Here is a 25,055-nt window from a genome sequence, read left to right on the forward strand (position 1 = left end):
TAAGGAGTGCATGTTGCTCACCCTACAGAGTACATTGCAGTTAATTTCTTATTAAAATTCCCACTTTGAGTCAAAGTTTTGTTGGGTACCGTGTCATGTGCATTGTTGACATCTGGCTATGTACATCATGTGGTAGCATAGTACCAGCGTTAATCTAATATAGTACATGCAGATTCTAGGCTATACAATATTGAAAGAAGATAAAGTGTAAAATGTGAGTCAAGTGTTATATCAGACTATACTTGCTACTTACATTAACTTACATTTTGTATCTTATCTCTCCTCATACATCTTGTCCGTGTTGTTTCAGGGAGGGACGAGCCAGCGGTCCCAGCCCAGCGGCTCGCAGCCCAAAGGCCCCAGTTCCAAGTCAGCCTACGGCTCCACCTACTGGGGGGCCAACTAGCCTCTCCCCTCCTGGGGTTGTACATGTCCTTGAATAAACCCCCTTCTCAGTGGGTTTTTGGTTGGGGGGTCTGTGAACATTGTCCTTCTCTGTCCATTCTGCATGAATCCGGAGCTGTAGTAGTGCCCCCTTGCATGGTTCTCGTGCATAACAGAGCAACTTAGAGTTCAGTATTTCTTAACGATAGCTTGTGACGTTGTGTGTGGCCCTTTGGGTGGGGGGAGGGAATAAGGATCGATGTTTCAGTATATGATGACGATAAATCAGTGGCAACTAGTGCTGCCCAGTGTATGTAATGTACATGTGTATGAATCCTCATTTTTATGTTCTGTATAGAGACCTGATAAAACTTGATAGTTAGATTGAGAGAGATGAAAAAAGACATTCTTCAGAATTACAACTTGCTGCCACAGACTAAGGATTTTTGTCTTTCTATGACGTGGTGTTCCATTGTTGCATTTGGGAGGAATTGGGACGTGGCTGACTGTTTTTCGGGAAGGCCAGCGTCAGAAGCGAGACGTCGGTACAAGTGCCTTACGAGGTGACGTGTGCAGGCGGGGATAGAACGAGAGAGAAAGAAAGGTTCCCTCTGTAGCTGTAAATTTCCTGTTCTGAGACCCAAAAAAGGGAAGAGACTGATGACAAACTTGAGGGAAAGCCCTAAATGGAGCTTGTTTTATGCTGTGCCAGATAACAGGAAGGTTGTTGAATATGAATTCCTCTGTTACAGCCAGCATTTGGGACTCCCTTCTAGTGTAAGATAACAAGAGTGTGAACATTTTCAACTTTCAGTAAGGCTTTTTCCTGCCTTGGTTTTTGCACCTTACATCCTGATGTTGTTTTTTTCTTCTGGTTAGCAGGGATGAACTGATCTAAACATACCTACAGAGTTCAAAACCAAGTGTCAAAGGTGCCAAACCAAGACTGTAGAAAGACTTATTTTAGGTGTTTTTAGAATACCTCCTTCAAGCATAGGAGCTTGTAATGTCCTTCATGTGACCTTAAACTTTTCAGCAGGCTGATGTGACCCTGACTTGGACTGGGAGAGTTGGGATGTAGATGTGCCATGGGCAGGGGCCCTTCACTGGATAAGACCCGGGTGTGATTTAGCCCTGCACTGGACCTTAAATCTAGTCAGAACAGCTTTCAAAAAGTATGAAATTCATTTATCAGTTCACTCAGTCAAACCTTTTCCTACTGCCTAACAAATTTGGAGCAGAGATGCTCTCTCGGCAGGTAGAAAATTGTTAATGGCAGTGGTTCGGGCATGAGTTTATCACCTCCGTCAGGCTTTATTTGAACGATGTGATGCTGGTGTCCTTACACGAGTCTGTATGCAGGCATCACCAGGTAAAATACATTTTAATGCCATATTCCGCAGTGGCCTGGACTTAAGGATCATGCTATGTTGTTTTATGTACCCATGCAGGACTTTGGTGCTTTTAGTTAATAGTCATATAGGGAGGAGGGCCTCATTAACCCTAGCAGTGCCATGGAACCCATTCTACAGTCTAACTGGCCATTGTGTTGTGAGGGTTAATAAGTCCATTGTTCAGGAATGGAGAAATGAGAATGTAAGGTGTTTGGGTTCCTTTTACCAAAGAGTGGAGAAGTCTGATGAACATGTATCTGCGTGGATGCGTGTCTTACAGTATGTGAACAGTAAACCTGCCGCAGGGATCCCTGTGGCGAACATGTCCAACGTTAGAAACAAAGAAGCTCTTCCTGACATGTGACATTGAGGTACCTCACATGGGGACCTAGAAAGGGCCTGTTCATTCCTTAACATGACTACTGTTTTATTCTGGGTTACCGTTTGAAGGTTTCTTCCAATAATATAACAAAAAGGCCAGATTGATGAGGTAATGTTGTGCATTAAGCACCATATCTCCAGGTTGGTTTGAAGTTGCATTTACTGAACAATTGACAGGTATAAAGACCTGGGACTGGGAGGTTATGGCAAAACAGAAATGTTGTATTCCTGATCTATCAGGAAAACATGACAGCTCGTCCTGGGGAGCCCTGTGGAATGGTTTACTGGTGCTAAGATAAAAAAAATTTGGTAAAATGTAAACCACATTGCCCTTTTCTACCCAACCTTTCCCCTCAATTTGCCTTGTCAAAGCCTTCCAGCTTGTATTTCGGCCATGTTAACCTGCATTCTGAGTCCAGTAGAAATATGCACTTGTCTGTAATGTATACATAGATAGACTGGGTACTATCCTTTTTGTACCTAGCCTTTTTACACTCACTACCTGACTACCCTCAAAAACTTCAGGTAGTGATTGTAAGGAGCCCTGGTAGAAATGGAATGATACCCAGGCTAACAGATGTAGGAAAGCAAACCAACAGTAAACTGAACAATGGTAAAGGCACATCAGTTGTAGAATATCTTCCCAAAGGCAAACAGTGCATTTCCTGCTGATTTTGCTTTTCCAGTTGTTCCATACCTTGATGGAAACAGTAAACATTACAAATATGCTGTACATATGAATGTTAATTTTACTTTAGTTCTGACTCTGATTCGAATAAGTTTGATAAAAATTGAGACTGCATCAGTTCATGTCCTTGGTTCTAAACCTTTTTCAAATGGCAAGACTTAAAACAGTAGCTTACTCAGTACAGTATGTATGCTGACATGTATGTAGTATCAGGGACTCTTACTTCAGGGGCTACAACGTAATTACTTATCCCTTGAAACTTCATTATTATTGCTTATTTATCATTCTGATGGTCATTACAGTCAGTCACAGTGTATATATCCATATATGGTAACCAAGTGTATGAACTGGTGTGTCCTCACATGACCGAAAACAAGCTGGCTACAGAAGGCAGTGACAGCATTCTGTTTGTTTTAAGCTATATTCCACAATGTTAGAGGTCAGATTGTATCGCTACCCAGGTGGTAAAGTATAAGGTCCCTGTCCGGTATGTAACCCATATAAAGGGTTCTGTCTTTTTTTGTTTGAGATGGAAAAAAGGAAATAAAAAGGAATGGATTCCTCTCAGCTGATTGCATGTTTCAGCGATGCACGACTGTCTAATAGGCACACCTTTTAAAAGTGCTGCATGTGGTTTTAAACAGTTATCACGCTTTTTTCAAGAAACAGTTTAAGTGAAAAATTAGACTGATAGCAACCCCTTTTGAATCCATGTGGATTACCTACGTGTAATTCACACTTCTGGTCTTTGTACGGGCGGGACATGCAACAACATCAACTGTTTCAGTTAACGGTTTCAAAACCATAGGAGGTCTCCTGGAACCGAGCGATAATGAGCCATGAACCTAAGATTTACATACATGTATCAGTAGAAGTGTGGGGAAAAGTCTTGCAGATATTATCTGAAACCATCTAAAAAAGCTTATATTGAGAGTCAATGAACGAGGCTTGCATCGAATAAGGACGCTGGACGACTTATTTTGTTGACATTTGAATATGATTGACAAAGCGCTTGACATTATACTAGATAGACTTCAAAACGACAGCACACTTTGACAACGGTCTACATTGTCCCCAGTTCATGTCAGGGATCTTTTGAAGGTTTGTCGAAGATTGCATATATTTTCTATACAATGGTGAATTTTCAAACAAATCCATGGGCTCCCCAGTTTCCCCATTAGTCTACCATTTATGGAGAACATTTTGAACAGGTTGCTATCAATACCGCTCTTCATCCGCCCTTGCTGTGTTATAGGTACGTAGACGACCCTCACTCAAAGTTAAAAAAGAATTCACTGACCATATCGGCAGTCTTGATCCCGATATTAAGACCACTTTTGAGGAACAAAAAGATAACTCCCTACCTTTTCTAGACACCGTGACATTGGTCAAAGAGGACGGTTCTCTAGGCATTGATATTTATCGCAAACCAACCCACACAGACCAGTATTTGAACTTTGAGTCTAATGATCTTTTAGAGCACAAACTAATCGTTGTCAGAACACTTTTACACCGTACCAATACCATTATCACTGACCCTATAACAGACAAAAAGAGACAGTACACGTCTTGGGCTCTAAACAAAGCCGCGGCACCTAAATTCACTGTTCCCCGTGACCACAACCCGAACCTTGCCACACGGCAGAACAACAGAGGATTGGTCATCTTGCCCTATACTACGTGAAGGGCGTTTCGGAAGCCCTCTGTAGGATTTTCACTAGCTAACACGTGTTTTAGACCAACACGAACCTTACGACAGTCACTGGTGGCACCAAAAGACACAACAAAGGAGGATAAGTGTGGCGTAATATACTACATCCCGTGTCAGGGCAGAAATACTCGGGGTCCCTACCAAGAGTCATACATCGGTGAAACTGAGCGCTTGCTAAAGAGTAGGTTTTTGGAGCACAGGAGACCGAGTTCGGTCTCGTCGGAGGTGGCGCAGCACATTAATATTAAAACACCGGGACATTTCATTACCTTGGACAATTATAATTTTCTTGGCGAAGGTAATGAGGCACGTGAGCGCTCCTGACCGGGTTTATTTCGCGTCGTTAAGAGGCGACACCTGGTCTGGAGCAGTCCACGTGCTCTCATTAGCCACCTGCACACCCTCACCTGTCCATAGAACCTTTTATACGCCTCAGAATCAGAGCTTGTTTTTTCCATCTGTTGAATCTACGCCGCAGAGGTCGGACGGAGGTAGATGGAGAGCCTGTGTTCGTCACTTTTGCTTTCTGCGCCCGCCTTTCTGCCCCCCCCCCCCCGCCTCTTTTTCTACCCCTTCTGCCGACTATAGGCGAGGAACTCAGCCTCTATCTTATCTGCGGACCAGGAACTTCAGGAACGCACTGGAATTTTTGGGCCGTATATATTTGTAAGGTAACATTCGGAAGCGTTTGATCAAGGACGTTATATGAGATATAACGTCCTTGGTTTGATGTATAGGTTTGTAACTTAGGGGTCAGAGGTCTAGTCTACGTAAAGGTAACTATGAAGTTATTCTTTATGGATTGGAAGCTTAAGTATAGATTGGTCTGAGTCGTTTGAAACGTTTTGTGGAGGAAATAAGGTTTTAAAAAGGGAAGGTTTTAAGGGCTCCAAATACTTCTTTGTTTGTAGTTGGTCATTTTCTCTACATTAAAAGCGTTAGGTCGAAGTATGACGTCTTATTTCAGTTAAGGAGACTTTTAGTGTTTCCTCATAGATTATGTAAATTTCGCACAGATTTGCAGGATTTATATTTAATTATGTTCGTCTTTACGTAGCTTCATAATGCTGAAAGAATGAAATTCCAATCATTTACAAGTATGTAATAATACTATTTTGTCATAAATTACGCAAATGAACCTTCGTTTGCATAGATATCTATCGGTTTTTCTGTATTTCCCAGTTATCTAGATGCCATGTTTGAGAGTCCTATCATGGAATGCAGTGTATTAGATTAACTTTCCTCATTTAGTATGCAAATCAGATGTTGCTCTGGATGACTAGATACTTAAAAAATTATTACAACCCGTCAACGCTTCCTTGAGTTACTCAATCGTCCAAAGATTGAAACAAGTGGGCGTCTGATGTTCCAAATAGCCAGAACCGGGGGGCCCAAACTGGCAGCACTTACTCTTTGCCCAGGAGCTAATAATAACTACCCTTAAAGAATTACGACCACAGCAACTTCCAATGCAGTACCTTAAAAAGTACCCCCTCCCCTCCCTTGGTGTTATCATCGAACTCGACCTTCGTGTTCCTGACCCCTACCCACCCACCTACCAAAGGTCATCAGGATCCATCCAGGGCTTGCCGAGTTATACTGTTTATACAAACACTTTGAAAGCGAAACCTTCTTGGCGGAGGTAATGAATGTGATATATAGTTACACCTGGATTTTAATGACAGTGTTACGCCAGAGAGTGGTTATGCTTAGTCACATAGAGATTACTCCTTTAGCGTACTCCTTGGCCGATGGGCAACAAAACAGACAAGGACAGTTCGGATTGGAGAAAGTTCCTTTTACTACAAACATTTCCTTGGATACATTAAAAACATCCAATCGCTGGCGTTATTCAGTATCTATAGCTAAACTGTAACTCCTGATTGGCTCGTCTTTCTGGCCTCTTATTATTGGCTACTACCTTCAAACCATTTAATTCCAGCCAATCATCCTAAGAACACCACTCAAGGAACATACTCCTGATCACCCCGCATTTTCATTGGCTAATACCCTTACAGTCTTTAACCCCAGCCAACCACAAACAAGAAACGTTCTAGGGTATGAGCAACATATTGCCTACATTAGACTCATTTCACCACAATATGTTTGTAGTTATTGAGTAAGTGTAGCTAACACAGTGCTAACAATCACATTGGCATTAAGTACGGAAGCGACCGGCACTATAACAAGCACAAACATATTGACAAACAATCACACAAAATCATATCGGATCCTTTATACTTTCACCTTTAAGTCTTACCGAGCAAAACCACGCAACTTGATAAGAGCAGTTTTTTTGTGTGTTTCTTTTTTTTTCTCCTTTTTTTTAGGTATTTTGCAACGAAATCACATACATTATCGATAAGTACATTTGATTTATTGTGCGGTACACACGCATGCAACAGTAGCTTGTTACATGTACTTGCAATCGAAGCACGTAACAACACGAAACTCCGTCTGAAAATAAGGAACCACTCCATACTCCTCTGGTAAATCTGTATACTAGCGCTTTTAGCTATCACCCAAAATCTACTTCTATCAATTTGAGTTGAAATACAATCAATCTATCTTAAAATCTGCCCTTATATCCGAATCTGATACGTAAACGCCCATTAACAAAGGAGCGCAACATTTTTAAAAAAGTCAACATGTACAGATACAAAACTATATGTATCGCGATTTCTCCAATAATAGATTTTCAGCCTAGACCATCTCGGGTCTCTCACTGCTGTTTTCATTGCTGTCGGGGCCATCTCGGGCTTCTCACTGCTGTTTGCACTGCTGCTTTTGGCCCTTCTTCTTTCGGTACTTCTTCTTGCCACCCAGGTACTTGGGAAAGTTGTCGGTTGCCTCCCGGGCGGAGTCTTCGGAGTCCTCCAGCGCCACGGAGGCACGGGAAGCGGTGGTGGCGACGCTAGTGCGTGACACCGTGGCGCTCAGCGTGGCCTGGGCGGCACCAGAGGCCGTCTCAGCGCCAAAGCCGGTGGGAGCGGACACTGAAGTCGGCAACTTCGCTCCCACCATTCCGGCTTTCTGCTCGCCGCTCACCGTCACCGTCTCCCTCGTCGTTGTCGACGACGTCACGAACGTTGACGATGAGGTAACGACCGATGATGACGTTACGGCCGATGATGAAGATGTCACCTTGGAGGAGATGGTTGCCCCGGTTTCGGTGTCGTCAGAGTCCTCCGCCTTGCCGTTGCGCTCCGACGCTACAACCCCCGCGACTGCTTTGGTACCTCCCGCTGGAAGGACCTCGGCTTCCACGAATGGTAAATCTGGCCTGAAATACATTCAAGTTCATTATAGTCTGCTGGTAGTCAAACATATATTCGTGATATTATTGTGACCTCTTCCATTTGGCAGCGATGGTAGAGCGAATAAAATCAGATTTGTGTGATACACGATGTAAAAATTTGATTTAAGAGAACGAATTATAACCCCCTTTGTACTGAGTTGGCGATTATTGAGTGACAAAATCTCCCTAATTTCACTGATATAAAGAAGTACATGATGTGCGTTTTGCGGATGTCCTTGCGGTAATATATATTACGTCTTACCTCTGCTGGTCATACCCAGGCGACCTCGGATCGAAGTCCAGATGCCCGGCGTAGCTGTAAGGCCTGGGCTCCTTCTTGTCCCTATTGGAAGAGGCTGATGACGTGCTGCTAGAGGTACGCAGAGAGGCCCGGGACAGGTCGGGTCGCTCTCCGGGGGACACCATGCTGACGGGCCGTACGGGCATCGTGGTGGACCGCGACAGCTCCGGGTACTTCTCGGCGGAGCGGGGCAGAGAGCCCGAGGCATACGCTTGCCTCTTCTCGTACGGAATCCGGTCGATGCTGCTGGAAGATGATGACGACTTCTTATCCTTCTTCTTCTTGACGGAGAAGGTCCTCTTGAACTTGGACCAGCCCGTCTTTTTCTTCTCCGCGGAAGCGTCGACGGGAGAGCCAAGTTCCACAGAAGGTGACTTGCCTCCCGTGGAAGGCGTCCTCAGCTCTGCGGACGGTGTTCTGCCCTTCGGCGTCGCCCCCTTCGCCGGTTCCGCCCACACGACCTCCCCAATAGCGACGGGCAGGTCGCCGGGACGAGCCTTACCCCCGGGCGGGCTCACCTTCGTCTCTGTCGTGGATATCGTCAGCACCGTTTCTTCAGCAGATGGGGCCTTTTGACCTTCACCTGGTTTTACATCAATGCCAGGTGAAAAGACTTCATCTTCTCCCTCCACAGGTTTGGTCTCAGCCTGGACTGGTGTCACACCTGCTTTTCCAGAAGGCGTCCCCTTCTTCGCTTCCTTGTCCTTCTTCTTCTTGCCGCTGAACATCTTCTTCAGACCTGACTTTTTCTTCTCCACCTTCACGGGTGCAGTTGGGGCGGAACCGGAGGGGAGGCGGACCGCCTCGATGCCAACACCACCGGTCGGTGTCGTCACCTCCGCCTGCGTTCCATCCTTTGGTGTCGTAACTTCCGCCTTGCCGCCTACTGACACGCCAGTGACTTTAGAAGCAGGTGTAGCTGTTTCATCTTTACCAGGTGATACCCTTTCTCCATCCACGGTAGGCGTTACCACGGTAACTCCGTCTTTCAACCTCCTGCCCTCCTCCGGTGCCTCTAGTCCAAACTGCGGCGTTTTGAACGTGGGCGATGTAGCCTGAAATTCCTTGAGCTCCTTGACCACAGCCGATTTCGCCTCTCGGACCTTCTCGTCGGCGCCGGTGTCGTCCGGCTCCAGGCTGCTGACGCTGCTGGAGTCGGTGCGCCCCCTAACAGCCGGCACGGTGCGCTGCAGCTGGGTTGGCAGAGCCCGTTCGTCATTTTCGTCAAGCAACCGGGGTGGAAGTGCCGGGGCTTCGTCTTCTGAAGAAATTGAAAAATAATTCACGTCATCATTATAAGTATCCAAATGTAAGTTATGAAATGAAATGAACCGTTCCAACAAATAAATGTGGGGGGGGGGGGGTGTTGAAGAGGCCAGATTATACAATAAGGGGTTCGATCAAATCTTCGATCAAATCTTCGATTTGGATTTTTTTAAAGGGGGGTCAAGATAAGCATGGATTTGGGGTTTTCTACGAAGAGGTCAAGAAAAGTCTTCTACACCGCTTTTAGTGACAGTACTGCGCTAGGATGAAAATGACTGGGTATTAAATCTTAGTCTGATTGAATAAAAGGGAGGTAGAGGCACTTGGAATATTACTAACTCGGATGAAACAAAAGGGAGGTCGAGCACTGGGATGAAATAAGACGAGGGTCAAGGCACTCGGACAAAATTCAAAGGGGGTTTGAAGCAGTTGGAAAATCCAACCTCTTCCACCCCCTCCACATTTATTTTTTGGCACTGCCCAATGCGACGGTTTAGTTGACTGGTCTTGGAAGTCCTCAAAACTAAATAGATAAAAAACACTACATATAAAAGAATACTTGGCGTCCAGGTTGAGACCAGTCTTGTCATTAAATGCTTGCTGGAAATGTTCATGGTTAGCACCGTGAGTGAACAGCTCTGAAATGACGGGGCATGGGAATTGTGTTAACTTGGAAGATGCTGCTGTAAATAGAAGATCTCCGCTAAAGCGCAACTAGCAGGCGAACTTTTCTAGCTGATGAAGAAAGATGACGATCTTGGCCACTTAACCAAGTGTGTGATGTGGAATTGTACATGTACTGAACTGGGAAGCGTTTGTCTGCCCCCTGCTACCATCAGCAACCCAAAGCGCAAGCAAAACCGGGTCCCGGCAAACCTAGCTCTGCAGACAGCCGGTGCACATGGGCGCTGTAAGGAAGTGAATGGATGACCCTTGTTAGCATGAAAGGGCCTTTGGATAGCATTGTATATCGGTTGATTTTGCTCCAACACAAAATACCTCTAGAGCAACGGCCATACGACCACGTGGCCTTCATTGGAACATCAGACCCAAAATTATGACGTCTGGTATCCCAAGGAAGGCTTTTGAGACGGAAGGAACTTTGGTGACTTTTGAGCATTTTGTGTTGTTGTAAGATCAAACTGAATACATGGCGTTTCGGTGGGCATGAAAGCTGCGGCATGATTGACGTGATACCTTCGGCTTCGAGCTCTCCCTCGTCTGACATCACCGCTCCAGGCATAGGCAGTTCCGTGTCCATCTCATCTACAAGGTAAGACCACAAACACCACCGTGAACCGTGCGTAAGGAGGTGGGAGGGGTGACCTTAGAAGTGCAGAGATTGGGGGGGGGGGGGGTTGGGCGGATTGAAAGTGAAGAACTTGGAAGAGAGTGACTATGGAAGTGAAGAGAAAGAGAGGGGTGAAATTTGGCATTCGGAGATAAGACTGATGCCATTGGGGGTGCAGAGATGGGGAGGTGGTGACTTGGGAGGGCAAATGGGAATACGGACCATATCAAAAAGTGCTAGCTGAAAAGGCGGGGTAGAATCTCAGAGCGATTCTTTTTTATTGAGCAAGGGGGCCAAGGTCTACATTTCCTATCGTGCACTATACAGATGAACCCTCTCACACCGTGCTCTAGTTGCCAAACCCAACCTGTTTAGAAATAGCCAACTCTAGTATTGCAGTAGAACATTGTTCATAACTGCCCATTGACACTTGTATATCTACTATGTTCATACAATGTACTTGCAATTAGCCCTCGGGCACGAACTTGCAAATAAACTTCTTATTATTAACCACGCGCGCACAAATATCGCCTAAGCTGCAGATCGTTAATCCGAACATTGTTTCCGGGTCTGCTATCAGAATATTTGAGAATTCAGTGGCCATAAATAAGCCCAGAAATACATCATACCATATACCCATGCCAATGACTCCGATATCAATGCCCATGTAGCGATTGATCATGATTTAACTGAATTAATGAACGAGAGTGAGGAAAGGAGGGGTTGAAATATATAAAGGAGGGCAAAATTTAGACCCTATGAACACCACAGCACTACGACACCACAAGGTCTGTATGATGGTCTGTCTTGTCAAACAAAAACATTTGATATAATCAATCTTTGAGAGTTATCCGCCGCACAAAATATGGTAGCCAAAGTGAAAAATATGACATTTCAGGATCACACATAATTCCCATCTTGACAAGACAGGCACCCTTGAGAGTGAACACCATTAATTGAGCAGCGTAACGCTTGTGACAATCGACAAGGTGCTGAATTCCATTATCACTTAGTTATTCGATCTGTATGTATGTTTCTTTCTACACACAATGTTCAGTCAATAGCCTATGGAATAATGTCCTTCGTACTCATTGATACAACAAGCGTAATTTTGTCCGTCTCCGGTGAGGTTCACGTCTACACGCGAGGTTCACATGATGATCACGTGATGCCGTACCTGTGATCACGAGGGGTGCACGTGACGTCGCCTTGCCCATGATGTTGGTGGCTACGCAGCTGTAGAGACCGGCATGCTCCGGTAGAACCTCCATGAACACCAGCGAGCTGTAGTCCTTGTCCTTCACGATGTCCAGTTTGTCCGTCGGCTTCAGTGGCCTGTCCTGTAACCAACAGTGAAGCGCGTTAAAAGATGTAAGAAGGCATTTGCGTCGAATGCACATGTACTGTTGTAACCATTTGCCTAACGTTACAGAACTTGGGCTTGAAAATACGATGAGATTCTGGATGGAGGGAAAATGGAAGATAATGATTTAGTCTTTTAAAGATAACTCATTTGATTGGTTAACGTTATTCAACACAAAAGACTAACATCTTGAAGCATCGGGCAGTATCAGAAATACATATAGCACACCAAACATTGCTGCTGTCTTTCATGTGACAAAAGAGAGAGAGATAGGATGACGTACTTGGTGGTACCAGGTTATGTCTGGCTGTGGATCTCCAGAAACCCTCACAGCAGCCTCGAAGGTGGACCCCTCCTTCGCCAGCATCGTGGACAGCTTCTTAGTGAAGGCGGGAACAGCTGTGAAGGGGAAGGTGCGCGGTGAGACGTCTCAACTTTTCACGAGACATGCAAAAGGAGGTCTAAAACATAAGTGCCATGTAAACACTTTGTTAGATTAGAACGGAACATTTCCATTCAATGTCACCAACTTAATAAATATCATTCATTGTAACTGGTGGGGTTAGAAGTTCTGCATTGGGACATTGCTTGGTTTTTGATAAGCATGCACGGCACACGCAATGGGCGCGTGGCCAGAGGTTAGATTGCGCATGCAACTGTTCATTTCTAGTTAGGCTAAGTTGACTCAATTAAATGTATGACATCAATGCTCGCATCAATCTCCGGCCGTTTTCACAAATGTTTTTGAACATGCTGTAAATCATACAAAGCAGCTGCAAAAAAATAACTATAACGTTAATTGCCATAGGAAAATAAATGCTGGTGTCGTCAAGTACTAATGTCAACACCTAGGTCAAAGAAGAAGACGTCAAAGAACAAAAATAAAGAATCTACTGTTTGGTATGCCATATTCTTTGTGTTTCAGTAATTTTGCAACCCTTCTGGTCACTTACGTATACATTTCATTATGAAATCAGCTTTTTTGCCAATTTTTGTTCGCATACGTCATTTTTGGGGTTACCAGTGGGTCCGATGCAATCCATCTAATCAAATCAACATGACCTAGGAACGATATGATACTACCTGACTTCCCTGTAAGACAAAGACAAAAACAAGCCTATTCTACAACGCAGCCAGGCATATCATAATTGAGGTGTTAGTGTCTTTGCTATTGCTAAATCAAAGTGTTATTATATATTACTGTGGGCTGGCCTCTACACTGCCTGTAGTGGCTATGTGATAACATGGGGACCAAACCTTTCGTTTTGTCTATTTTCCACTGTAAGCGGACTGGAGCAAAAGAGAAGAGGCACAGTTAGCGGCTTTTCATCCACACTCTATGTGCATATCGATCCTATGTAATAGAACAGTACAGTGCCGAATAATGATAAATGTTCTCCTATGTTAGCATGCAACACGTTGCTTTATAAGATATTCTAAAGTGTACGTTTAACAAGTAGATGCAAGAAATGTAGCGTACTATGAACATTTTGCCTCTTGTCACTGTCAGTAAGCCCCCTTCCACTAGACAGCGATCGCGCTGCGCTCTCACTGCGACCTAAATAGGATATGTGTAACCTTCGCTTTACCACTAGGTATATCAAACAAAACGTAAAGGTGTGACTGAGAAGACAACAAAACACACAAAGTGTTAAAAGATTCGTTTCTTTTCTATAGAATTCGTTGAGCGATCTGTCAAATTGTAGGTCGCAGGGAGAGCGTGGCGAGAGCGCCGTCCTAGTGGAAAGGGGGTATTAGAAAGCACCACAGGACACAGACACTTGGTCGGAATTTCTGGATCTGATCAAATGCCACACAACATCATGTTTTGGGTTGGGCAGTTTCGAACCCACTGCATAGTCATCGGGCCTGGTAATGATCAACAGCATCCCGTCGCTTATCCGATACTCTCATTGATAGATGTATAACATTCGAATGCTAGGCGTATGAGTATGGAGTTTGTTATTCCGTTTTTTCAACACGGAGAACGCTGGAAATGGACGACCATTTAGATCAAAAGATAATTGTAAGATCCTTGGAAAACATTAATAAGGATAAACATGGAAGACCCTTGGGAGATTATAGTAAGACTATTAATAATAGACTTTGCTCAATTCTGGGACGCTCAGCCGTGCCGCCCCCTTTGGAACTCCCACTAAACGTACCCGAAGCACTGTTAAAAAGCCATACTGTACTCCAGAGGAGAGTGTTTTCTAAAAGATCACATCTTTATGAACAGAAAATCGACTATTACGTTTTGGAATTAAAAAAATATTACAAGCAGAACCCAAACAGTCTCCTCTGGAGTACAGTATAGCTTTAAGCTAGATACAGAACTGTTTACCCACCTCCCGCTCTGCCCACTCCCGGCGCCAGCTGGTACTCCTCCACCTCCACCGTTTCCATGGTAGTGACGTCAGCAGGGAGACTCTCCGGCTTCTCCGGCCACACCTTGTTCCACGTTGGCTTACCCGGCTCCTTCCCGGCAACCTTCGCGGCAGGGGCGAGCTTGACGTCACCGATCGGGATTTTCTCCGTCTTCTCCATGGTGATGGTTGCTATTGGTTTTCTTTTGTCCTCGTCTTCTTCTTCCGTGGTCCCGATTACTTCCGGTGGGCCTGTACGGAAGGAGACTCTTGAAGATTTTTTGTTGTCGTCTTCGGCTGCTTTTTCTTTCAGCGCTGCAAGGGCTTCTGGTGCCATCTCGTCAACGTCTTCACTTTCCTGGGAAACGTGTCTAAAATATTCCAACTCTGTTCTTTTCTGGCGCGCAGCGTCTTCGGCTACTTTCTGCTGAACGTCCCTGGGCAGCTGCGTTTTTCCTGGCACTTCTGTGAAGAACACGTCACCCTTTTGTGGAGATGTGGAGTTTGCAAGGGGGCCAATGATTTCCTCAGCATATTCAGATGTGGTTCTTCGTGTTCTCACCGGCTCGTTTGGCCCTACGTGTTCCGGACTGATCTTTGCTTCTTGGACCTCACTCTGACCGAAGAACTGCGGCTCTGTCTTCAGCTCTCCCGTCTTGATATGCACAGGTGGTATAACGTCTCTGGCTACCTCGGAGACCGTCCTCTGTTTCGGTTGCCTTTCGTCCGTTTCTGTCGGCTCTCGTCCGGGTAGCACAGATGGGACGACAGTTGTCTCCTGAACCTGCCCAATCTGCAATGGTCGGGGTGCCCTGCCAGCCTCAGTTGACCCAGAAACGTCCACAGCCATACCAGTCTCAGGAACCGGTCTGCCTTGCTCCGCATCCACGAAGATGTCTTCTGCACTCGTGCTTCTCTCGATTGAGGATTCAACAGGCACCGTGCCATCGGTGACCTTTACAGCGTCCCCCTCCCGACTGGGGCTGAAGAACGCGGATGTGACTTTATCCGTGACTTGTGCGAACCAGCTCTTACCGTCCTGCTCACCTGCCGCGCCGGAGTAGTCCATTGGTCTCCCGGTGGAGTGACATACGCGTCGCTGGGCTCACTAGGAGGTGTGACATAGGCGTCGCTTGACGCCGAGACGTATGCATCACTCTGGCTGCTCAGCGATGTCATGTAGGCCTCTTGGTCAGAGTCTGTTGAGGATCCCGCCAGGAATTCCTTCATCGCAGCCCGACCTTCAAGCACCTCGACTTGGACGCGTTTGCCGTAGTCTCCGGCCAACGACATCTCCGACGCGGGAGCGTCTTTTGGCGTCACTACCTCCTGGACCACCCGTTCGCCAGAGGGCGTCATCACAACTTTACGAATCACCGCTGTCTCTCCAGTTGGGACAGCTCCGTCCGGCTGTGTGGAGCCGAGCTTACTGGACACCCAACGTGACCCGACCACCTTTCCCTCAACTATGGTCACAGCGATGTCCCCAGGCTCCTTGGTTTTAATCGATGCCGACTCTAGAAGTTTCTGGCCCTCTGTCGGTGATAGAGGAGTGAGCTTGCGCAGGCCAACCTTTTGGGCCTCAGCAACGCGCCCTGCAGCTACGGTAAGCAGGACCTTCTCCCCCGGGGTTGTGTCGATTGCTCGCGGTACCGCACCTGTTACGGTGATTTCTTCCGCGTCCTTTGGAGTCAACTGTTGAACTTCTACCACCTCCTTTTCAACGAGCGTGGCGAGGACGTGGCCTGTTTGAGACGACTGTCCCGGTACGGAAGAAATAATGTCTTCAGCCTCGGCGGTGGAAACCTCCGTGGTCAATCCGTCGGTCAGCTTCCGTGCTCCGACCACTTTTCCGTCCACAATGGTGGCCATCAGAGTTTCAGCACCGCGGATGTCTTGGCCGGGTGCCCTGTCAAGAGGTCGAGCTGTGGATATTTTCACGGCAGGTCTGGCTTTTTCTGTTACTACAGCCTTGATGGTCTCGGCTTCTGTTGGTGTAAGCTGCTGGGATCCCACGATTCTACTCCCCGAAAGGGACACCATAACGTCCCCCGAAATCTGTCCCGGATGAGCGACAGATCTCCAAAGTTCTTCAGCCTCCTGAGGGGATAGTGCCGTGGTCTTGTCTTTGCCAACGCGCTGTGCGACTATTTTACCTCCTTCCAAGGTAACAATAGCCTTCTCGGCTCCAGGAGCACTCTCCTCAGACACAAGGGAGATAATATTCTCCGCTTCTATTTCGGTGACGCGTTTTGACTCAATGACTTTGCCATCAGCAACCGTCAGGACAACATTGCCTGGCTTCTGCACAGGGACGTATGACGAAATTTCACGAGATTCCGAAGGTGAAAGGTCTTTCAAATCTCCAGGCCTTAGATGCTTGGCCCCAGTGATTTTTCCGTTGGCCACGTTTACGATGATTTTCTCTGAAATAACTGGTTTGTCTGTTGCGGTCGATTCAGTTGAAACGATGGTAGACAGAGTTGACGTGGCTGACGAAAACTCCGGTTGACCTGGAGTCACACACACGGTAGGTTTGGGTTCCTCCACAACCACAGCCTTGATGGTCTCGGCTTCCGTTGGTGTGAGCTGCTGGGATCCCACGATCTGACCTTGTTGAAGGGAAACGACGACATCTCCGGTCTGCTGTCCTGGCTGAGCAACAGATCTCCAGAGTTGTGCTGCTTCCTGTGGGGAAAGGGGCGTGGCTTTGTCCTTACCGACTCGCTTTCCGACCACCTGCCCGTCTTCGACGGAAACCACGACTTTCTCGGCTGTAGGATCCGCCTCTTCGGTCACTAGTGAAACAATCGTTTCCGCCTCCTTCTCAGTAACTGATTTTGTATCAACGACTTTTCCTTCTGTGACTGTGACCATGATGTTTCCTGACTTCTCGGCAGCTTCGGCAGGAACAGATGCCATGATTTGCTGAGTTTCTAGAGGAGAAAGTTCTTTTGCCTGTCCTGACTTGAGCTGTTTAGCTCCTGTAACTTTGCCGTCTGTAACAGTCACCATGATTTTGTCTTCCTGTGGTGCAGCTTGCTGTGATGTTGTTGGTACTATTGAAGTAAAAGCCGGTTGACCTGGAGTCACACACACGGTAGGTTTGGGTTCCTCCACAACCACAGCCTTGATGGTCTCGGCTTCCGTTGGTGTGAGCTGCTGGGATCCCACGATCTGACCTTGTTGAAGAGAAACGACGACATCTCCGGTCTGCTGTCCTGGCTGAGCAACAGATCTCCAGAGTTGGGCGGCTTCCTGTGGAGAAAGGGTCGTGGCTTTGTCCTTACCGACTCGCTTTCCGACCACCTGTCCGTTCTCGACGGAAACCACGACTTTCTCGGCTGTAGGATCAGCCTCTTCGGTCACTAGTGAAACAATCGTTTCCGCTTCCCTTTCGGTGACGGTCTTGGTATCAACGACTTTTCCTTCTGTGACTGTGACCATGATGTTTCCTGACTTCTCGGCAGCTTCGGCAGGAACAGATGCCATGATTTGTTGAGTTTCCAGAGGAGAAAGTTCTTTTGTTTGTCCAGACTTGAGCTGTTTAGCGCCTGTAACTTTGCCGTCTGTAACAGTCACCATGATTTTGTCTTCCTGTGGTGCAGCTTGTTGTGATGTTGCTGGTAGTATTGAAGTAAAAGCCGGTTGACCTGGAGTCACACACACGGTAGGTTTGGGTTCCTCCACAACCACAGCCTTGATGGTCTCGGCTTCCGTTGGTGTGAGCTGCTGGGATCCCACGATCTGACCTTGTTGAAGGGAAACGACGACATCTCCGGTCTGCTGTCCTGGCTGAGCAACAGATCTCCAGAGTTGGGCGGCTTCCTGTGGGGAAAGGGGCGTGGCTTTGTCCTTACCGACTCGCTTTCCGACCACCTGTCCGTTCTCGACGGAAACCACGACTTTCTCGGCTGTGGGATCCGCCTCTTCGGTCACTAGTGAAACAATCGTTTCCGCTTCCCTGTCGGTGACGGTCTTGGTATCAACGACTTTTCCTTCTGTGACTGTGACCATGATGTTTCCTGACTTCTCGGCAGCTTCGGCAGGAACAGATGCCATGATTTGTTGAGTTTCCAGAGGAGAAAGTTCTTTTGTTTGTCCTGACTTGAGCTGTTTAGCGCCTGTAACTTTGCCGTCTGTAACAGTCACCATGATCTTGTCTTCCTGTGGTGCAGCTTGTTGTGATGTTGTTGGTACTATTGAAGTAAAGGCGGGAGTTACACACACGGTAGGTTTGGGTTCCTCCACAACCACAGCCTTGATGGTCTCGGCTTCCGTTGGTGTGAGCTGCTGGGATCCCACGATCTGACCTTGTTGAAGGGAAACGACGACATCTCCGGTCTGCTGTCCTGGCTGAGCAACAGATCTCCAGAGTTGGGCGGCTTCCTGTGGGGAAAGAGGCGTGGCTTTGTCCTTACCGACTCGCTTTCCGACCACCTGTCCGTTCTCGACGGAAACCACGACTTTCTCGGCTGTAGGATCCGACTCTTCCGTTACTAGTGAAACAATTGTTACCGCCTCCTTCTCAGTAACTGATTTTGTATCGGAAACTTTTCCTTCTGTGACTGTGACCATGATGTTTCCTGACTGCTGCACAGTTTCTGCAGGAACAGATGCCATGATTTGCTGAGTTTCTAGAGGAGAAAGTTCTTTTGCCTGTCCTGACTTGAGCTGTTTTGCGCCCGTTACTTTGCCGTCTGTAACTGTAACCATGATTTTGTCTTCCTTTGAAACCTTTTGTGTACCAGATGGTGTTATGGTCGTGAAGGCTGGTTGGTTTGGATCCTTAGGCCACAGTCCTTCTGGAGACGTGGAGGCCGATTGATTCGGGTCCCGGGGCCACACTAGTTCTGTTGGAGTAGGAAAGACACACACGGTAGGTTTGGGTTCCTCCACAACCACAGCCTTGATGGTCTCGGCTTCCGTTGGTGTGAGCTGTTGGGATCCCACGATCTGACCTTGTGAAAGAGAAACGACGACATCTCCGGTCTGCTGTCCTGGCTGAGCAACAGATCTCCAGAGTTGTGCTGCTTCCTGTGGGGAAAGGGGCGTGGCTTTGTCCTTACCGACTCGCTTTCCGACCACCTGTCCGTCTTCGACGGAAACCACGACTTTCTCTGCTGTAGGATCCGCCTCTTCGGTCACTAGTGAAACAATCGTTTCCGCCTCCTTCTCAGTAACTGATTTTGTATCGGAAACTTTTCCTTCTGTGACTGTGACCATGATGTTTCCTGACTGCTGCACAGATTCTGCAGGAACAGATGCCATGATTTGCTGAGTTTCTAGAGGAGAAAGTTCTTTTGTCTGTCCTGACTTGAGCTGTTTAGCTCCTGTAACTTTGCCGTCTGTAACAGTCACCATGATTTTGTCTTCCTGTGGTGCAGCTTGTTGTGATGTTGCTGGTAGTATTGAAGTAAAAGCCGGTTGACCTGGAGTCACAAACACGGTAGGTTTGGGTTCCTCCACAACCACAGCCTTGATGGTCTCGGCTTCCGTTGGTGTGAGCTGCTGGGATCCCACGATCTGACCTTGTTGAAGGGAAACGACGACATCTCCGGTCTGCTGTCCTGGCTGAGCAACAGATCTCCAGAGTTGGGCGGCTTCCTGTGGGGAAAGGGGCGTGGCTTTGTCCTTACCGACTCGCTTTCCGACCACCTGTCCGTTCTCGACGGAAACCACGACTTTCTCGGCTGTGGGATCCGCCTCTTCGGTCACTAGTGAAACAATCGTTTCCGCTTCCCTGTCGGTGACGGTCTTGGTATCAACGACTTTTCCTTCTGTGACTGTGACCATGATGTTTCCTGACTTCTCGGCAGCTTCGGCAGGAACAGATGCCATGATTTGTTGAGTTTCCAGAGGAGAAAGTTCTTTTGTTTGTCCTGACTTGAGCTGTTTAGCGCCTGTAACTTTGCCGTCTGTAACAGTCACCATGATCTTGTCTTCCTGTGGTGCAGCTTGTTGTGATGTTGTTGGTACTATTGAAGTAAAGGCGGGAGTTACACACACGGTAGGTTTGGGTTCCTCCACAACCACAGCCTTGATGGTCTCGGCTTCCGTTGGTGTGAGCTGCTGGGATCCCACGATCTGACCTTGTTGAAGGGAAACGACGACATCTCCGGTCTGCTGTCCTGGCTGAGCAACAGATCTCCAGAGTTGGGCGGCTTCCTGTGGAGAAAGAGGCGTGGCTTTGTCCTTACCGACTCGCTTTCCGACCACCTGTCCGTTCTCGACGGAAACCACGACTTTCTCGGCTGTAGGATCCGACTCTTCCGTTACTAGTGAAACAATTGTTACCGCCTCCTTCTCAGTAACTGATTTTGTATCGGAAACTTTTCCTTCTGTGACTGTGACCATGATGTTTCCTGACTGCTGCACAGTTTCTGCAGGAACAGATGCCATGATTTGCTGAGTTTCTAGAGGAGAAAGTTCTTTTGCCTGTCCTGACTTGAGCTGTTTTGCGCCCGTTACTTTGCCGTCTGTAACTGTAACCATGATTTTGTCTTCCTTTGAAACCTTTTGTGTACCAGATGGTGTTATGGTCGTGAAGGCTGGTTGGTTTGGATCCTTAGGCCACAGTCCTTCTGGAGACGTGGAGGCCGATTGATTCGGGTCCCGGGGCCACACTAGTTCTGTTGGAGTAGGAAAGACACACACGGTAGGTTTGGGTTCCTCCACAACCACAGCCTTGATGGTCTCGGCTTCCGTTGGTGTGAGCTGTTGGGATCCCACGATCTGACCTTGTTGAAGGGAAACGACGACATCTCCGGTCTGCTGTCCTGGCTGAGCAACAGATCTCCAGAGTTGTGCGGCTTCCTGTGGGGAAAGGGTCGTGGCTTTGTCCTTACCGACTCGCTTTCCGACCACCTGTCCGTTCTCGACGGAAACCACGACTTTCTCGGCTGTGGGATCCGCCTCTTCGGTCACTAGTGAAACAATCGTTTCCGCTTCCCTTTTGGTGACGGTCTTGGTATCAACGACTTTTCCTTCTGTGACTGTGACCATGATGTTTCCTGACTTCTCGGCAGCTTTGGCAGGAACAGACGCCATGATTTGTTGAGTTTCTAGAGGAGAAAGTTCTTTTGTTTGTCCAGACATGAGCTGTTTAGCGCCTGTAACTTTGCCGTCTGTAACAGTCACCATGATTTTGTCTTCCTGTGGTGCAGCTTGTTGTGATGTTGCTGGTACTATTGAAGTAAAAGCCGGTTGACCTGGAGTCACAAACACGGTAGGTTTGGGTTCCTCCACAACCACAGCCTTGATGGTCTCGGCTTCCGTTGGTGTGAGCTGCTGGGATCCCACGATCTGACCTTGTTGAAGAGAAACGACGACATCTCCGGTCTGCTGTCCTGGCTGAGCAACAGATCTCCAGAGTTGTGCTGCTTCCTGTGGGGAAAGGGGCGTGGCTTTGTCCTTACCGACTCGCTTTCCGACCACCTGTCCGTCTTCGACGGAAACCACGACTTTCTCTGCTGTAGGATCCGCCTCTTCGGTCACTAGTGAAACAATCGTTTCCGCCTCCTTCTCAGTAACTGATTTTGTATCGGAAACTTTTCCTTCTGTGACTGTGACCATGATGTTTCCTGACTGCTGCACAGATTCTGCAGGAACAGATGCCATGATTTGCTGAGTTTCTAGAGGAGAAAGTTCTTTTGTCTGTCCTGACTTGAGCTGTTTAGCTCCTGTAACTTTGCCGTCTGTAACAGTCACCATGATTTTGTCTTCCTGTGGTGCAGCTTGTTGTGATGTTGCTGGTAGTATTGAAGTAAAAGCCGGTTGACCTGGAGTCACAAACACGGTAGGTTTGGGTTCCTCCACAACCACAGCCTTGATGGTCTCGGCTTCCGTTGGTGTGAGCTGCTGGGATCCCACGATCTGACCTTGTTGAAGGGAAACGACGACATCTCCGGTCTGCTGTCCTGGCTGAGCAACAGATCTCCAGAGTTGGACGGCTTCCTGTGGAGAAAGGGTCGTGGCTTTGTCCTTACCGACTCGCTTTCCGACCACCTGCCCGTCTTCGACGGAAACCACGACTTTCTCGGCTGTAGGATCAGTCTGTTCAGCTACGACAGAAGCTATTGTTTCTGCCTCTGTCTGTGTGACCGGTTTTGACTCAGCGACCCTCCCGTCTTTTACTGTGACCATGAGCTTGCCTGTTTTTCGGTCGGTTCCTGCCGGGGCAGACGCCATGATCTGTTGTGCCTCCAATTGTGACAGCTGTTTCTGTTGCCCCGTCTTCAGGTCTTTCGCTCCCGTGACTTTCCCATCTTCTAACATTACCACGATTCTCTCCCGCTGTTGTGTTGTTTGCATTGAAGTAAACTCCGGCTGGCCACGAGTGACCGACGCAAAGTGTGGTTGCTGCTTGGCTAGAGGCTGTTGTGGCGCCTTTTTGAACACTGTAGTCATTATGGTGTCGGCTTCCGTGGATGTAAGCTCTTGCGACTCCACGATTCTTCCCTCAGACTTGATAAGTAAAATGTTTCCAGTCTGCGGTGTTGGCTGGTTGGGAACTGAAGACAGCAGCATTTTTGCTTCTGGAGCGGACAGGGTCGATGTTTGCTCCCGAAAGTTCTTCTCGGCTCCCACAACCTGGCCGTTAAGAAAGCGAACCATTATTGTTTCAGCGGTGGGGTCAGGTTGGGCGGTAAGAGTCGTCACGATGGTTTCGGCCTCTCTCGGCGTGACCTGCTGTGTGTTCAGAACCGCCCCTTCAGACACAGTAAGCATGACGTTCCCTGATTGTTGCCCAGGCTGTCCGGAAACAGCCAGCATCTTCTCCGCTTCTGACGCTGGAATTTGGGTGGACTCGCCGTGCTTTAGCTGCACCGCTTCCACCACCTTACCCTCGTCGATGGTCATCATGATTTTTTCCGACGGCTGTAGGGCCTGCTGTCCCAACGAGGGAGTACTTGTCTGATAGTTGTAAACTTGCGAGGGCAAAACCTGCCTAGTCTGGGACCCTCCAACCTGCTGCAATCCAGGCGCCGTGTGCGGGATGGTCTTTCCGGCTTCTTCAACTGTCGCGGTTGCCGCTACATACTGTGCCTCAGCTGGAGTGAGCGGTTTTGTTTCCTGGACCTTCCCGTCCACCACACTCATCATGATGGTCCCAGACTGAAGTGCAGCTTGGTTTGGCGCAGTTGCCAATGCGGTCTCTGCATAAGCGGGCTCAACTTGAACTGTGCGGCCATTAATGATTTTCTGGGCCCCAACGATCTTCCCGTCAGAAAAGGAAGCAACGATTCTCTCGGACGTGTCCGGAAGTGTCTCTGGAATCATCGGCAACACGTGTGGCATTGAAGTGACCGCAGGAAGTGTTTCATCGTTGACCTGTGGTATGTTCGGTTGGAACCCATGGGCTGGAACCGTTGACACCGGTGTTGTTTCAATGGGCGCGGTTTGGAATCCAGGTGTCATGCCAGAGACGGTAACGGTGGCTTGTTGAGTTATTACAGAGGAGCCAGCGATCTGCTGAGAGGCTGTGCCCTGTAATAGAGTTCCTTGTCCATCAGCTACGCCCGGCTCCTGTCCAGTGAAAAACTTCGCCTCTCCAGAGACTGGGGTTACTGGTTTTTCTACAATAGCTGGAGAGATCTTGGCCTGTCCAAAGACAGGCACAGTTACAGGCGGGGACCCCGGTGCCGGGACGTAGGTTGCTTGTCCAGACACAGGCACGGTAACCTGTCCGGGCGCCGATCCTGACATGGTCGCTATAAGTTGCTCTGCCACCCAGGGTGAAAGTTGCTGGCTCTTCACGATTTGCCCCTCTGAGATCATCACCATGATGTTGCCCGATTGCGTTTCTTGGCGTTCCGGGAGCCCAGACAACATCTGTTCGGCCTCCTGAAGGGCGAAGTCCTCGAACTTGCCGAAGTTGAGTTTCCGCGCCCGGACGATGTTTCCGCCTTCGATAGACGCCATCACTGTGGTTGAGGGTGAAAGAGGCATTTCGGACCCTGTCGCTGCTGGAGTGTCACCCACACTAATCGGGGGTAGCGGATGTCGTGCGAACGGCGGGAGGTACTCCTGGATCTGGCCGGATACAGTTGCTGTACCTGATGCAGGGGCAACCCCACCTGGGGCAACAGTTCCAACACTGACACTTTCCGACCCAGTAACAGCTCCGGGAACGATAGATCCGGGTCCAGCTGTTACGGTGCCGGGTGTTACTATTCCGGTTGTTACCGAGGTCATTCCGGTTGCTACGGTTCCTGTTGGTACTGTTCCTGATGCTACTCCTGGTGCTGCTTTTCCTGGTGCTAGTACTGTCCCTGGTGCTACTGTCCCTGGTGCTACTGTTCCTAGTGCTACCATTCCTGGTGCTACTGTTCCAGGAACCACAGTACCTTCAATCTGAGCACCTGACCAGACTGCACCGACCACTCCAGGTTGTTGGAGAGTAACGGAATCCCCTGGCTGGACTTGCGGTGACGTTTGGATAACTTGCGCAGCTTGTGCCTCTTGACAGACCACTGATTTGATGGTCTCGGCTTCCGTTGGTGTGAGCTGCTGGGATCCCACGATCTGACCTTGTTGAAGGGAAACGACGACATCTCCGGTCTGCTGTCCTGGCTGAGCAACAGATCTCCAGAGTTGTGCTGCTTCCTGT

General features: G+C 48.1%; 2 protein-coding genes across 12 annotated transcripts in view; one reads left to right on the forward strand and one right to left on the reverse strand.

Annotated features, from left to right (window-relative positions):
• The window catches only part of LOC118403472 (ubiquitin-associated protein 2-like), a 32,611-nt gene extending 29,197 nt beyond the window's left edge, over positions 1-3,414 (forward strand). For 10 of the 11 annotated variants that reach the window (XM_035802255.1, XM_035802232.1, XM_035802218.1 and 7 more), the window contains one exon: positions 311-812. In XM_035802255.1, coding sequence (XP_035658148.1) covers positions 311-406 — 96 coding nt within the window. In that variant the 3' untranslated portion in view covers positions 407-812. Of the gene's footprint in view, positions 1-310 lie in introns of all 11 variants that reach the window. The other variant, XM_035802198.1, reaches the window with a different exon arrangement.
• An 11,846-nt stretch (positions 3,415-15,260) lies between these two features.
• LOC118403465 (mucin-19-like) overlaps positions 15,261-25,055 on the reverse strand; it is a 41,971-nt gene continuing 32,176 nt past the window's right edge. Inside the window, exons 11-12 of the mRNA XM_035802185.1 lie at positions 20,205-25,051; positions 15,261-18,986 (exon numbers count right to left, since the gene is read on the reverse strand). Coding sequence (XP_035658078.1) covers positions 15,401-18,986; positions 20,205-25,051 — 8,433 coding nt within the window. The 3' untranslated portion in view covers positions 15,261-15,400. The remainder of the gene's footprint in view (positions 18,987-20,204; positions 25,052-25,055) is intronic.

Source organism: Branchiostoma floridae, chromosome 2 (genome assembly GCF_000003815.2).
Source record: "Branchiostoma floridae strain S238N-H82 chromosome 2, Bfl_VNyyK, whole genome shotgun sequence".
Taxonomy (NCBI): Eukaryota; Metazoa; Chordata; class Leptocardii; order Amphioxiformes; family Branchiostomatidae; genus Branchiostoma; species Branchiostoma floridae.